This window comes from Zootermopsis nevadensis, unplaced genomic scaffold (genome assembly GCF_977971745.1).
Source record: "Zootermopsis nevadensis isolate Lab colony 2312 unplaced genomic scaffold, Znev_1.0 Znev_ptg000002l, whole genome shotgun sequence".
In the NCBI taxonomy this organism is placed as follows: domain Eukaryota; kingdom Metazoa; phylum Arthropoda; class Insecta; order Blattodea; family Termopsidae; genus Zootermopsis; species Zootermopsis nevadensis.
The window spans coordinates 14,192,385-14,208,459 of record NW_028259134.1 but is presented as its reverse complement, the minus strand read 5'-3'; the positions used below and the strand labels follow the sequence as shown (position 1 = coordinate 14,208,459).

At 35.8% G+C, this 16,075-nt stretch overlaps 2 protein-coding genes across 15 annotated transcripts in view; both read right to left on the bottom strand.

Moving 5' to 3' along the window:
• Nucleotides 1–590: 590 nt before the first annotated feature.
• LOC110836617 (protein-associating with the carboxyl-terminal domain of ezrin) lies at nt 591–10,362 on the bottom strand. Of its 5 annotated transcripts, none has more exons than XM_087350344.1 (11): nt 10,140–10,362; nt 9,827–10,018; nt 9,530–9,715; nt 8,846–8,937; nt 7,996–8,204; nt 6,626–6,815; nt 5,497–5,642; nt 4,487–4,665; nt 3,773–3,913; nt 3,059–3,274; nt 591–2,909 (listed from the first exon to the last, which is right to left on the bottom strand). In XM_087350344.1, the coding sequence occupies exons 1-11, from the start codon at nt 10,164–10,166 to the stop codon at nt 2,565–2,567; spliced, it is 1,923 nt and encodes a 640-aa protein (XP_087206470.1). In that variant the 5' UTR covers nt 10,167–10,362; the 3' UTR covers nt 591–2,564. The 5 variants fall into 5 exon arrangements, with proteins under 5 accessions (XP_087206470.1, XP_087206473.1, XP_021933698.1 ...); XM_087350347.1 differs by having other exon boundaries at nt 3,059–3,271; XM_022078006.2 differs by having other exon boundaries at nt 8,026–8,204; nt 10,140–10,361.
• A 1,050-nt stretch (nt 10,363–11,412) lies between these two features.
• Nucleotides 11,413–16,075, bottom strand: part of LOC110836619 (unconventional myosin-IXb) — a 49,952-nt gene continuing 45,289 nt past the window's right edge. For 9 of the 10 annotated variants that reach the window (XM_087350292.1, XM_022078009.2, XM_022078013.2 and 6 more), the window contains 2 exons: nt 15,452–15,704; nt 11,413–15,255 (listed from right to left, as the gene is read on the bottom strand). In XM_087350292.1, coding sequence (XP_087206418.1) covers nt 15,029–15,255; nt 15,452–15,704 — 480 coding nt within the window. In that variant the 3' untranslated portion in view covers nt 11,413–15,028. The remainder of the gene's footprint in view (nt 15,256–15,451; nt 15,705–16,075) is intronic. The other variant, XM_022078012.2, reaches the window with a different exon arrangement.

Genomic DNA, 16,075 nt, shown 5'->3' with positions numbered 1-16,075 from the left:
GATGTTCATGCACTGGGAAATAAATAAATATAAAAAAACACATGCTCTTTTAGATACTAGGAAGGGCAGTGGCCTTGTACGTAAATGTTCTTGTCTCATTGCCAGACTGCTGGGCAAAATTACTGTACAGATCCTTCAGTATTTTACAATTGCATTCATGAAGAAAGTAAGGGCAGTTTAAATTTGGAAAGTGCTTACTACTGTTCAGTTCAGATCTTGTCTTCCTAGCTGCTGCACAAATATCTGAAGATTAAGCTTCATTAACATATAAAGCATGTCCATGAAAAGAAAGGCATCAATAGTACTTCACGAGTGACATGATAGGGTCTTGCCTTATCATCTGCAAAGGCCATGTACAGTCAAAAGGCAGGGTGATTGGACAATGGAGTAGGAAGGTTGCAGAAGGATGTAGTCTTGATTAATTGTTAAGGTATTACTTCAGCATTTACCTACATGAATCAAGAATAAAACCTCAGCCAGAATGGGTGACTTGTTGGCTCTGAATAAAACTATGGATTTCCAAAATATGAATTAATGCTCATTACTCAGCAACAACACTGCTATAAAATGTATATACAGATTCAGATAAATTTACAGTAAATACAATGGATTTATTAATTTGCTGGTGGCCACGTAACAATACATGCTGTAGGAAACATTACCACACTTATTATTATTAAAAATTAAGCTTGTTATGCCTTAGTTATATATTCAAGCAATTTTGTGTCATGACTTCCAGATCTGAGGCCATTCCCAGTCAGGAATGTCATGAAAAATTCTCATCAGTCACAGATCTATGGCTAAAAATTAAAAATTATGTGAGCGACAAAGAACTTATTATAAATATACTTCCCGCTGCGTTTCAGTTGACATGTGATGGAGTACATGAATGATTGGATGGTGGTGGTCTGGTGAATTGACCACTGTGGTCATCAGACCTCACACCAATGTATTTCCATGTATGATGTCACACAAAAAACATGGTGCACAAATGCAAAGTAAGATTGCTGTCTTCTGGGTTCTTGCGCCATATAGTCTGGAAGATGTCCACCGTTTCAGAGGTCATGCTGCCTCCGTCATCAGGCGCAACAACCCAGAAGACAGCAATCTTGAGACTCACTGCTATGAAAACCTCATATCTTACAAATGGAAAGTAAACAGAAGAAAGGAACTACACCACCAAATTTTTGACACTGCAAGATGCAGGAATAACCCTTATGTTCTACATAAGGTTGAAATATCTGTATCTTCATAACTATCAAGTATCAGACCTATGTTCACATGATATTTCTGACGGAATGACCTCAGGAATATGCTCCTGAGTACTGACATAGTCATCAGACATTCTGTATATGATATTAATTAACACCTATGACAACAGGACATTCCCACTTTCTTACTGCACCAAACAGCAGTGTTTTGACAGTAGGTTCTTGTGGTCCAAAACTATTCTGAAGCTGCTATTAAAAAGTTCACACATAACTAGAATAATTCCTATGTTAAAAAACACTATGTAAGTGCAATGGACTATACAAAATGCCTATGCATTATGGGGAAGTGTGATTCATTCCACTACATGCTGTACTGACTGTTCATAAAATAAACGTATGTTCTCACACAGCCTGTTGAATAAAACTGTCATATAACTGAAGGTTGAACATTTAGGACTCTACTGTACCCTTTAAAACCATATGGTAACTAAGTACCACCTACTTTAACAATCAATAACTCTGCATTTTGTATGATTCTCAGTAACTGTTTTCTTAAATGGCAATGGCAGTCATAATCTTATACTTTTTAAATTTAAATGTAAGTAGTGAAATTTGTGGAAACAAATTATTGTGCTGCATCCCAGCACATCTGTGCTGAGCAGTAAGGTGTAAGAGCAGGGATTTTCCACATAGTCAATTTCAATAGTTTAAGAGACACTTTACATCCATTACTCAAGTTAACAAAGAGCAATCTTATGACTACACACACAGGGAGGGAGACCATTCATCAGAGAGAAATATATATACTACCACCACGCCCAGTTTCAGGTGGCAACAGCTACCCTTGTCGGGTTCAAAGTCCCAAGTGCTACCCTAACGCAATCACTCTGATCTACGTGAATCATAATGCTGCATGGGAAAACAGCTAGGCTGATGTCTATTGCACGAAGTCCATAATTCCAACCTTCCATGCACAGGCCTCCTCAAAAATACTCTAAGGAACATAACTTGCACAAAACACACCATCCCACAGATCTACCACTTGGAGAAGTGTTGAATGCTAATTTCATTATTGGCTTAAACACAACCAACTAACACATTTTAATTAACAATGAAGGGGTTAATATATAGCATTTACATTTCATATACTAACGTGGTCCTGCACAGCTGATGATGATTAAAATACTACCCAGTAATTATATGAAATGATGGAGGGAAACCACTGAAAAAATTAAACGGGCATGCTAAGCACTACTACATAATATACATTATTTTTTACCAGTTACTCTTACATCATTATGAAAAATTATATCACTATTTTTGACCTACCTGGTGATAAGGCTTTACAATGCATCATGTACTGTTCACATCTCCCCATTCTTCAAGATCGTCCCCCCAACCTTCTTCACCATCATATGAAGTATAGTTCACATTAAAAATATGTTTACCTGATTTTTCAATAGCATCACTACTACCTGCTCCTTGTTCATCAATCTGCAAGGTACATGTTTTCAAAATCACTGGTTCCATGTCCTGAAAAAAATCAAACTCATCTTCACCCTTCAGGCTGCTGACAGAATTCCTGATGTCCAGCTGGGAGATGTCAGGTAGTTCTTGCATTGTCGATGGTGCAGCAACCTTGCTACAATCCTGAATTCTTGAAGGTCCAGCAGCATCAAAGTCAACCAAAGTATCCACCTGGAAAAGTAAATTAATGTGAATTAATTTGTGTTCATACCAGGTCATAAACTCACATAAATATGACTCCCACTTGTTTTCTCTGCATAAAGCATTCCTAAAACTGTATCTACAACAACAAAAATAGCAGCCAAAACAGAATAACTTACAGTATTGTCAGGAACATCCCAGTCTGGCCAGGATTCTGTTTCATCATGTGAAGTAGGCATGTGATCTTCTCCACCATCAGGAGAAGGCCGTTCAGGCAGATCAGCAGCAAATGAGTTACCGTCAGTGTCAACAACTGGGGCTGGTGCTGGAGTTGGAAGCACTTTACTGTGTGATTTCGGTGTCCTCAAGTTATAGGGACCATTATGGCAAGCCTGCTGGAAGCATCATGTTGAATATAACTCTCATTACCAAACCTGATGTTACAAGTCATGCCAAGAATTTCCATACTGTTTAATAAGAAGTGAATAATATAAAGCTAAGCAGTGCTGCAAATTTGTTTTGCATAATTCTACCATTTCTTGGCACATATATGAATTACACGCAATATAAAACCAGGCACATAGCATCAGCAGTGTCAGGTCAGTTGTAGATCTTGTAGAAACTGCACCATGTTGTAATGAATTTTTTATCTCGTGAGTTTACAATTTGGAGTGTCAAGAACAACTATCTGTAAACATGCCAATCCAAACAACTGGTCATATAAAATCACATTTGTTTTCATCAGTGACCATGAAACACAATAATCTAAACACATGTTAATTCATGCAGCAGGTAAATCAATTAAAATTATCATTAATGACAATAATTATTACTGAAATTAAATAAAAAGTATGATAAAGGCTGTAAACAATTTGGATACAAAGTCAGCTAACCTTAGGACGGCCATCAGTAAATAGCTTCGCACGTTTGCCACCAATGACAGCAGAAGCACCAAGCAGTGGAATCAGGTCAGCAAGTGCATGAAGAGTGACACTTACCAACTGTTCATTTGTATCTTTAATCCCCACCAAAAGCTATAAATAAAATCAAACAATAACATTCAGTACAATGACGAAACTGTTCACATGCATTTCCTTGGTGAAATGGCATGCATTAACACTAATTTAAATTTTGTTTGGAGAAAGAAGATGAGTAAGGAATTGCTGCAGCATTTAGCAAAGCTTGGATACTGATATCAACTGTATTTTCTGAATGTTTGGAACATAGCAAATAATAACTTAAACAATATTGTGTTTATTGTTGTCATATGAATGCTGATAAATAATTTATAATGACTGTACTATTCCATATGACCAGTAAGTAAAGAAAGTAGTCAGGGGTTGGATAACCAAGTTTTGCTTTCCAGCAGGACTGGGCATTTTGTCACCACATACAGACCAGTTGACAGTGCAAATGAAAACATATCCTTGCAGGTGCAGAAACAGAGGGATAATTTGGAAAGTCATTTAAAAATGTAACCCCAAGTGTAACACTGCTCAGGCACTTGAAGAATGGGTCATTCCCAGTATATACATTTATACCTACTCACAACCACTTGTTAACATTCTGATAGACTGACGCCATAATGCCTGTTATGTGTAACTTACCTCAGGCAACACCAGGGTACGCAACTGATCCTCAGTGAAGGAATGGCAGAATGATGAAAAATGTGCAAGCAACAGCAGACGGATCTGTGCATCACGCACACAAAACATCTGCAGTAAACGTGGCACAACATAGTCCCTGTAGGTGGTCAATGAGAACAGACCTACATTTCCTCTGTTCTCTGAAAAAGCATACACAGAAGATATACATCAGTTATTAACATTTACAGACCAAGGGCAAAATTCACACTCACAGGCTAAAAGATTATAAATGAGGCCAATTTATTAAAGATGATAGCTTTTCCAACGGACAAACTAGGTTGTATTGTTTTATGCAGCAAAGGAAGCAGAGACAGCTTCCAGCATGTTGCATACTTTTAAAGAAATTTAATTTTAAATTAGCAAATAAAGGAAAATGGCCAACAACATACATCAGTCATACATGTATCACTCAATAACTTTCTTTAATAAAATCAATCACTGGTTTCAAGGCAACTGTGCTGCTTTTTCTTGAGCATCTTTTAATATCTGGTTTCATCTGCATTACTCCAAGTGAATTTTATGCTTCTACACAGTGTTGATTCCTAGGCAGGTCAACATCTGAAGTGTATCTGGAATAAATGATAAATGCCATTGAGGGATACAAAGAATGCATTAGGAAAATTTGTATTCAAAACTGGAGTATAGCCATGGGCAAACTACTTGGCGCAAGTGACCATTATGGCTAGCTCATAAAGGACATGATGGAAGTCTTGGCTGCACCTTGCCAAAAATATTTATATCTGGTTTCAGTTCTGGACAGGAGTTCAAGTCATGCAGTTGAGTCCACAAACCAATGCATTTTCAATTACTAGTATAATCACCATCTACTTCCAAGTATTGTGCCAGTCACCCACATGCCAAGCTGCCTGCTGATACCACTACACAAATCCATCTTGTTTGATCTGCCAACTCTGGAAAATAATACATAACCACGAGGAATGTAAAATCACTCAACTCCATCATGGTCTTACCCATATTCTGCTTAGGACCAAGGACACATGGTAGCAGGATCTCCTGTGCAGTGGCATCTAACAAAACCATCCTTGACAGTAAAAGAGCTCCTAGTTGCATGGCCACCAAATTCTCTGGGAATCCAGTTAATTCATCCATTAATGACCTGCCAACAAACAGTTCTGCATCACCATACCACAATAGCAGATCACCTTTTTTCAGACAGTTATCTTATGAGTTGTAATGCAATGTAGTTTCCTGGGTGCATACCATTTTCACTGAGGTTAAGTAAGGATCAGGCCAGAAAGTTTGGTCAATTGCAAATTTGTACCAAATGGAACAAGAAACAAGTACCTTCTTCAGGGCAAGGAAACAGTACCTCTTGCTCTCAGACAACTTTTTTTCTTCCCATGAACGATAATGTAATGTCCACCAATCTTAACAGTAACAGCGCTAAGAATTATAGCAGACCGGGCCACTGCTGTAAATCATTTGTAATGGGTGTCATTACCAAACAAATTTAATATAAACACACTTTCCTTTGGATTATGGCAGCATGTGCAGAATTCTTATGTTAGAAGTATCTTTCTATATGCCAAAGCTACTAAAATTGACCCTTTGGTCAATTGCTCAGCTTATGCAATTAACCTGGGTAGGAAGATCAGGCCTAAGTGACATTCATATTTGCACAGAAGAAATCAGTAAAATCCTGACAAATATCTTTTAAACTACTTACTATAATGTAATGATAAATGTTCTTGGATTTAGGGATAATTTGCCTGTGATATTCTATGACATGTATTGAGTGATCAGGCCTACAATAACCTTACAGGCAAGAAAGTCTGTTAAGAAATGTAAGCATTTGTCAAATTTCCCCTAGTGGTAAATTAATTCGTCTTAAGGTACATAAATGAGACTGCAAGAACAAAACAACCAGAACAGATACTGAGAAGTCAAGCACCAAAGTTTCTTTAAAACAGAAGGTTTTACTACAATTATATCAATCACAAATTGTTAGGGTACTACTGAGATGTTACACAAATTTCCCATAACAACACTTCATTTCAGACCAAACTAAAATTGACTATTTAATTCAGAACAGCATCAACTTAATAGTTTAAAAATATGTTCTATTTACAACATACAAACCTGAAGAAATTATTTTTCTCTACTTCAGTCTTAAGTGGCAGTTCGACCAAGAAACTGTGAATTTTTATAAACTTATGTTTGAAGCAAACATGGTCTAATAGGGATGCTAGCTTAGGACGTAAAGATGGTTCCAAATTTTGAAGATGTTTCTTGCAAATCCCAAGGAATTCCTCAAGAGCTGGGACATCACCTTCAACACAAAGAAAACATGAAAATCTCACTGACATTACATGCACATATGGTCCATTTAATAACAAAGTATAAATTATGTAATCAAAATCAGACCTACATAATCAATCACTTGAACAGAGGTAAATTCTGTGTTTCATTTCTCTATCTTCCTTTCATTCAGAGAAAGAAAACTCTGGGCTCAGGCACAATGTATTTAACATTTTCTATCACTTACTATTAACAAACTTCATAATGCAAAGTTCTTAAGAAGCTAAGTAAGCTAGTCAAGAAATATGGAACAAAAAATTTCATCATAACTCTCACAACAGCCCACTGCTGGTCCCTATTCTGGACCATCTAGCATCAACTGTCTATAACGAAAATAAAAATAATTTATGACTCAAAATCATTACCCCAGAGAACACTAACTGGAATTTCATGGAATTAATGATCATGACATAACAGCTATGTAACACAGAGGAAAATTCTGCTGCTACATTTAACCTCTACAGCTTTTCTGGAAGCTATCCATTCAGGCACAATTACTCAAATGTCTCAATGTGTACTATTTATTCACAATGTATTATAGCCCTGAGATAGACCATCCATTTATCCAGCTATGTAGTTAACTGATTAATGCAAGTTTAACATCTACATACTCATTAAATGATCTGACAAGGTGAGACACTGGATAAAGGCAGAGACACTGTTGGGTAAGAAAGAAAAATGGCCTGCCACAGTGTTAGATTTGGTACAGCATAATGTGTACCGACTTCAAAATTTGACTTAGTGTATTTAAAAGGATCCTGTTATTCTAGTCTTCAGATAAGTTAAGTGATATATCAAGATTCAATTGTGCTGTCTGAATATAAAAAAATTCAACACCAAATCACCATACTTAAAGTTTGCTGGAGAAATTTAATACAAATGAAATGTGCTTATTTTTCATTCCATTCAAATAAAATGTGGTTCCTTTATCCAAACATGTACTTACAGATAAAAAGACTAAAATCACAGAAAGAAAGCAAATTTCTCACTTTTTTACACACTTTCTAATTTCTGGCCAGATAGAGTTCAGACTTGGACAGAAATACCAAATTATACTTAAAAATTTTCTGATCTGTAGAGTTGGTATGTTGTTATGAAAGAAAACACCTTTCAATGAAAATTGTACAGACATTACAGATTAAAAGGCATACACTTTTCAGAATTCAAAGGGATAATCGTACTGTCAAACTTGTTGCATAACATTTCTTCCGCAAACACTCCAAATCCATACTGATCAATTGATGTTGGATGTGATATTGTATAATTTGATGACTTCAAAGAATCCTCTTCTGGTGGAATGGCTTTCTCATAACGTCGGGCTCTCGTCCCTTCTAAATAACTTGTTGTTAAATCTGTAAATCTGAAAAATTATAAGCTACATTTAATGGACCAGTAAAATACTGTACACACTATTAAATAAGTAAGCTTTCCAACCAATGTCATGTAAGGCATCTTGTAGAGTTTATTTCATGCACAAGCTGTACATGTGCTTAAAAACAAGGGACCCTAAAATAAATAAAACAAATGTCTTTACATCTCATCAGAGAAAATGATACTTTAAAATTCTAAAAAAAAACCATGTCTGTTAAACTGACATGGAAAGCCCTACTGCACAAGTCAAAACATTAGATAGGTTTCATCATAATGTGGGCATTCCAACAGGAGATGTAAAACTGTACGTGGATCACTACAGGTAACATACAGGTGCCAGCTCCCCATGCAGCAATTGCCATGTGTCAGGAGCATGTGACTGATCTAGAGCATCATTTCCTCCTTCCTGACAGCACTTAATAGTAATGGTAGAAGTGGAAGTGACAACAATAACAGTTTTTAATTGAATAATAATGATTAACTTAATTTATTCTTACCCTAGTTACTTATTTTTAGGTAATGCTGATCCCATCCCATATATTTTATCTTTAAAAATTTTGATACCACAATAAACAAATATTAAAAACTTTTTCATTTAATCAAAAATGGAAAATCAAGAAACTCACGTACAAGCAGAGATGCTCCAATCCTCCCAGTTTCCAAGTGCCATCAGTGGAAACATATATTGCAGCACAGCACACATTGTTGTGGGAGCATAATGCCTGACAAGGAAACAATATGTTCACTTTATAGAGTAATCCTTTTGCAGAAACAAATATTCACTTGAATGATCAAAATTCCTCACCTCCATTGAGTGAAAAACAATGTGAAGCTTTGCAGGATTTGAGGTTCTCATGGCATTATTAAGATGGTTGTCTTCTGGGTTGTAGCATCATGTAATCAGGGCAATGATGGAGGAAGCAACAACCTCTGAAATGTTGATAGACTTCTAGCCGACTATATGGTGCTACAACCCAGAACACATTTATCTTCTTGGTATGAAGATTTGCTTTCACTCCATCTTATCCCTTCAAATTATGGTGCTTAGGTAACTTCATATGAAAGTTGTATTAAATTATAAACATGAACTAAGAAACACAACTAGGTGTACTGACTTATTTACAGTTATATCAAAACATCAAGGTTATAAATTACTGAGTAGAAGTGGTGATACTGTATAGGTTCTTATAAGGAAATATAATTAAACCTTACAAAATCCTAACAGAATAGAGCACTAGGATTGAACAAATAACTTGGCTGTTGCACAGTGAATGCCCCATACAATAACCTGTACTTTAACTATTCAGTGCTAACCGTCTCATGAAGGAAAACAAGTGCTTTTAGTACACTGTGAAGCCCAATGCAAATCTGTAGAGGTATCAAGCTTGAAATAACTGATGCCAGTGGTTTCGCCTCTTCTGTTGCAAGATGGATTCTTCCACTCTTCTTCCATGAGGATATGAACTTGAGGATACATGGATGTCGATACAGCATCAAATTCTAACAAGAAAATAAACACATCTATGTTTAACCACCCTAATATTTATGTCGGTATCACTATGATAACTTATAAGAAACTTGTAGTTACTCTTCTTTTTGCAGTATCCTTACCTTTGCTGCACGTTCTAAAATTGCTGCATTTCCTCCACTACCTACAAACACATCACTTATGAAAACATTAACATTTGTGTTATGGCTTGCACAGACAGTTCCAGAATGAAGTGTCCAACCATCAGTCACTTCAACAATTTTTTCGTCAATTTCCAACCCTGACAACTGGCTTCCCTCATTGCCCATCATACCCTAATATTGCAAAAAGTAAATAAATATTTGATATTATAGGGCTAATTTCTCATCATTGTTCTTATAAGCTTTTTCATACCATTCACATAATTGCTATACATCACGGATTGAAAATACGTACTAATACTAGGTTAGTCGTCTGTGACATGTAGATACGTCAACAAACAAAGCGGTACAGCACTGTTATTACGCTGAAGAAAATATCATGAACGCTAAAGATTCAAATATGCATGATAATGTGTAACATTTCAGTTCTCTGTAAAACCAGCTCTGAACGCATTTACACATACATAATTGTACAAACAGATGTTCCATGTTTTTATTCCCTTTCTGGAAACTTTTCATAGGTGGCAGCAGGATTAAGAAATGCGATGGCCTATAAGCAGGTTATCTATGCCACATATACAGCTGATCCTATTAAGCCGTAGATACGTTATGATTTCACGACTGCGAGAGGGAGTTTAGTATTCTGGCCCAATGATTGAGATTAAATCATTCTAACGGACCCCACAGTATAAATGTCCTCTTCTACATTCACTACATCTAAAGATAAGGGCAGATCACTGAATCGAAACGGTGTGTATTTTATAACAAGATTAAAATATACAAAGCAATTTTACCTGTTGTTTTATATGGGTGCGAAACGTCTCTCACTCTGAGGGAGAAACACAGATTGCAGATGTTTGAGAACAAGGTGTTGAGGATATTTGGGTCTAGGAGACGAGACAATGGGGTATGGAGACAACTGTATAATGATGATCTTAAAATTTGTACTCCTCTCCCAATATTGTCAGGGTGATTTATGTCAAGAAAAATAAGATGGATGGGGCAAGAGGTGTGGACTGGGTACTGGTTGGGAAGCCTGGGGAGAAGAGACCCCAGTGGAGACCTAGATGTAGATAGGATAATCTCAGGTGGGATCTATGGTAAACTGGAGTTGAAGGACACTGGATTTTGTTGGCCTAGAACAGGGTCCAGTGGAGGGCATCAGTTAATTCAGTGATGAACCTTTGGATTCTGTAAGCCATCTAGTTAGTGTATTTTATAACACCAGGTGATAGACAAGGCCCAAAAACCCAACAATTCAGTCTGCTGATGTCCCCAACTTATTCAGCTGGGTCCATTCGAAAACAATCTTAAATTCCTGAATCAGACATTAGTTTGTAACATTTTTAACTGAGAACAGATGCAGAGCCAGCTTTGAAACAGTTCTTAACTAATAAATGAGGGAAAATGTCAAACACTGTGCATCAGTTTAATATTTTACTCTTATTCTCCTAAGATGTTTCCACTTTAAAATATTGGAATGCATGTTGGTTATTGATATTTAAATGACCAAGGTCTTTGGGTGGGAACAATATGAAGTCAGAAAAGGATAAAAGAACAAAAAGTAATTATAGCACAGGTTTATAATTATAATGTATGTTTACATATCTGTACATTTTTCTTACAAATAGATATAAAATTATTTCCATTTCTGTATTACATTTATATGTGACACATGCACACAACATACCCATAATTCTCACACATTCCAAAGAACACAGTGCTCACAACAGACTTTTGTCAAGATTTTGAAAAGGTTTCTCATCATGTAAAAGCAGATGTGATTTGTATTAAGTGCATTTAAAATGTATCTGATTCTGTAAAAAAACATATTTTTGATTAAATTTACAGGAAGGGCCATATGTTAAAACAATTCAGACAAATTAAAAAAATCAGAGTTCTGTCAAAATAGATCACTTCATGTTAACACTATGGAAGGATTTTAATTACATAAAAATTTGACTAGACATATTTTTAACAGATTGTAATACCTGCTCTTACATGGCAAGAAGTTTCTTCAAAACTTTAAGGAAGGCATATAATGAGTATGATACTGCACAGCATAGAAGTAACTATGCATTGGCAACATGCTACATTCATAGGATCACTGCAAAAGTAGCCACTTGTATGTTCTACAGTGTCACAGAATCAGCAAAGACTTGACCAATTATAATTTGTTGCCAAATTAATGGCAACATGTACTGTGACATAAGAATGGCTCCTTCAACTTTGAAAATTCCGAGAAACAATGCTGTGAACTCTGAAGGAAGCCTCATATAAAATGAAAATAATGTAGAATGTCACAAAGAAATTATGGTGATACAATAACAAAATACAACTTACAATCTGAATATTTATTACAGTAACAATATAGCAAAAAGTGATTAAAAGAATGAAGTACAGCCTCAGACACTTGACCAAATGACACTAAATGAAGGACTAGTAATGAAGAGATATGTAACCAAAATTAAAACTTTATATCAACATTCTTGCATAACTTAGGTTTGAATGCCGCTGAGGGTAATAAAAACAGTGTGCCTTGTAGTAGAGTGCTGGATGACCTTCAAGATGAGAATGCAAAAAAATGTGCACGTGCCTTTTGAACAAACATAAAGACTGGTGTATAGCAAGTGAATAAAGTTTCTTACACTGCCATGTCTGGACCTGTGGGTAAGAAAGAGAGAAGAAAAGGCGGGGAAAGACAACTATTTATTCCCACATTATGCAATTTAATTCAATATGTAGCCTCACTTCATCATCAGCATTACCAATTATAGAACTGTGACAAGGACTACTGCTTAACTGCAGTAGATGAGTATTACTGTATCAGTATTACAATATTTTAGAATTCTGGTAAAGAATTTGTATTTCACAAACATGTAGGAAAATTACAATAATTCAAAATGAATTAATGGAGATAAATATACACAGCTCACTCCCACTGAGATAGATAAATCTACTGACTTCTTTTAAAAAAGAGGAAAAAATCCAATCAATGGAATTTCACAACACTTATTATTAATAAACTTTTCTCCATTTAGTAACAGGGAAAATTTCCCACATGAATTAACATGAAAACTCTTGAATTCTTTTAGCAGTTTACATTAAATACAATAACAAGTCATTTGTTCCATATTTTATGACAGCATGGAACATGCACATATATGTAGAGATGCAGAGATAATTGCTTTCATAAACAAATTTTGATACATAAAATATTAGAATATATATTACGGTTCTCTCTCCACTCTATTAATTCCATTTAAAAAGCGACATCAAGAAACAGACATTATGTCCCAGTGTTAAAGAGTCTCTACTGTGTGTAATGTATTAACAAATATGAAGTACTACTCAACTACTCAATTTTGTTCATGTGCTCACAGTTTATTTTTGTAAAGCTTTCACTTTAATATCAAAATAATTACAACACCAGAGGCATAGCCAATACCACAGACAAACTATGTAACTGGTTCAGGTAAGGTATTCTTTAAAATGATTATTATATCTTAAAAGCATACTTATTCCACATGTATTTGTAATCTCAATTTGTCAGCACCATTCATCCTGCATTTCTCCTCATCTTAAGATAAGATAAACTAGCTACTACAGCACTAAGAAAAAAACTCCAGTAATGAGGTGCAGAATGAACGAAGTGAAACCACCACAAAACAGGAAAACAATGAAGTGGTTCCAATAATTTTTGGACGTTCTTTTGATTGCATTATTTAAAATTTAACATCCTATTTACTTTATAATTACAATTTTTATAAACAATTATAAACTGATTTTGTAATTTCTGTTTCCACCTTCAAGTCAATTCGTCAACTCTGACATTGGACCTGCCAATCTATGTAGTGAGAAGTAATTCAATTCACAGGCAACTAACTAGTCAGTACACATTACATGAAAAAGTAGAGTTTTACCAGGTACCTTACAAATATCTAGACACAGATGTATCAACAGTGAATTGATGAGGATGATCCTCCTGTAAAAATATTTATTATGACATTTTAATGTCTCAAGATATGTAACTTGCTATGTTATGATTCCAAACTCCTTAAAACAAGTGTCTCTAAGGGCTACATAGGAAATTATTTTCTCATACACTTATGTCAACGCAAATACAATAAAAGCATTTTCTTTTTGGTGAATGAAACAACTGTCATCACTGAATGGTTTAACATGCAACACTTTTATTCTCCAAAAACAGTTCTATTGACGGAATCAAAATGGTTATTTGAGGCATAGTAAATCCACAATTTGTCATCTGTGTAACCCAACATTTTTTATTAATAAAATACAATGAAACTGACTGTTAGATCAATAAAACAATAGTGTCACAGGGGTAGTGCATACCTACCTCCTGAGAGGAAAGAGAATTATTCAAGAACTGAAGTTTATCACAGATAAACTACCAAAGTGCACTTCAATTCTGAAAGAAACCAACATGTATGTAAATGCTAGGGGGGATACAATACAGTATCTACCAAATAAGGTACATGAACTATTTAAACATCTGATTTTCAGCACTGATGACTGAACAAAATTAGGATTCTTGTAAATTCTCTTTGCTAACCAGAATGATAGTGCATAAGTTGTAACACTAGTAACAATCCATCCAGAAACACATATAGGAAGGACACCCAATTAGTAACTGTAAACATCCACCATGTCATGTGAAATATTATGTAACAGTAGCTTACAGTTACCTGCCCTTCTTTAAATACACTGCAAAATTACTACAGTCATTTATCAAAGTCCTGGCAATCTACTAACTGGTTATCCCTATCATATATGTGTGTGTTGACTAGTGTGAATAGGTTAAGCAATCATGGAAAGCCATCTTAATCACATGAAGTTTTAAACAAGTCTACAGCACTACTATAGTAGAATCTGATCACTGAAATATCCATACAATACAGCAACAGAAACACACCATGCGTAATCCACATGAACACCAGCTTGACTGAATAACCACCCTTAATGCATCATGCCCACTAACAGTGACCGTATTATTTGCACCAACAAAGTAGCAAAGATTTGCCAATAAAGAAAATAAGTTATTAAAGAGCAGTTTACCTGTGGTGGCCTGGGAGACAAATGTGGACAAAGCCTTAGCTCTTCACCTGTTAGAAGTTTTTGAAGAGGGGCTTGGAGAACTGGATAATAAAATGAATGAAATGTTTAGACCATGATTGGGTCTTCATCACAGTCCACTTCAATTGGAGGATACAGAGACACTACACTGTTGTCAGATGAGGATTGTCTTTTGAGTCGAACTGGGGCACTGGACTGGTGCAACACCTTGCTATTGAAATCTGCACTACTTGATTCACCATCTCCACCAGACATGGAACGAGATACAACTGACTTCTGTCCTGGTGTTCCTCGTGCCCTGCGACCATGGTGTCCTGCCATAAGAAATAAGTAAATGCAAAATGTAATTATTAACTCTCACTGTGTGTGCGCGCGCGTGTATATATATATATTAGTCCGAGACCTAGTCATCTTATCTTCACATCTAATAAAGTCAAAACTTTATGACTGGGGATAGCAGAAAGGGGACAGTAGGCCTCCAGTATGGTTAAACTGCATGTGAAGACTTACGTTCCTGCTCACCTTCCTCCAGGTGACTTGTCACATCATCTAAACTTCCATCATCAATATCAGTCGACAAAAGGTCATCATCAGAAGTTGTCCTAGTGAGGCTGGGCAAGGCTGATGTCAATAAAGCTTTTTCCTTCTGAATCTCCTGAATATGACCCATTAATAGTGCCTCTTCATCATCCGGATTCAATAAAGCAGGTTTTGGATCACTGTTTGAGATGTCAACAGGCAGAAGCTCCTCTGGGCTAAATACCTGAACAGAAAAAATGAGAAATTTGATGGCTGGGAAATCGTTACACAAGAAGCTTAAGCAGTCATTATAACAGATACAGTTAAAACCACCAAGAACCCAAATGATTGGGATACTGTATGTAAACTTTAGCATGTGCATAGAAATGCTTTGTATCTCATCAGGCCAGGCCCTTGATCTCCTATCTCATATTACGATATTTACTAAAAAGATGTTTGTATGATCTAGGTTTTCCTTACAGTTCTCAAATCGCACTACAGTCTAACTACTGCAGAGTCATTCAATATCCAATTTCCGTACCACCAAAATATATATATTACTCTACCAACCAAAGACTATTCTATGAAAATATACTTAAAGTTTGCAAAAGGACC

Coding starts and splice junctions, on each gene's coding strand:
- LOC110836617 (XM_087350344.1), bottom strand. CDS start 10,166: ATGTCACAGACGACTAACCTAGTATTA. Junction 8,938..9,529: donor TTGTTTTCCTTCATGAGACG/GTTAGCACTGAA, acceptor TTTCCTTGTCAG/GCATTATGCTCCCACAACAA. Junction 4,666..5,496: donor TGGTCCTAAGCAGAATATGG/GTAAGACCATGA, acceptor ATGCTTTTTCAG/AGAACAGAGGAAATGTAGGT.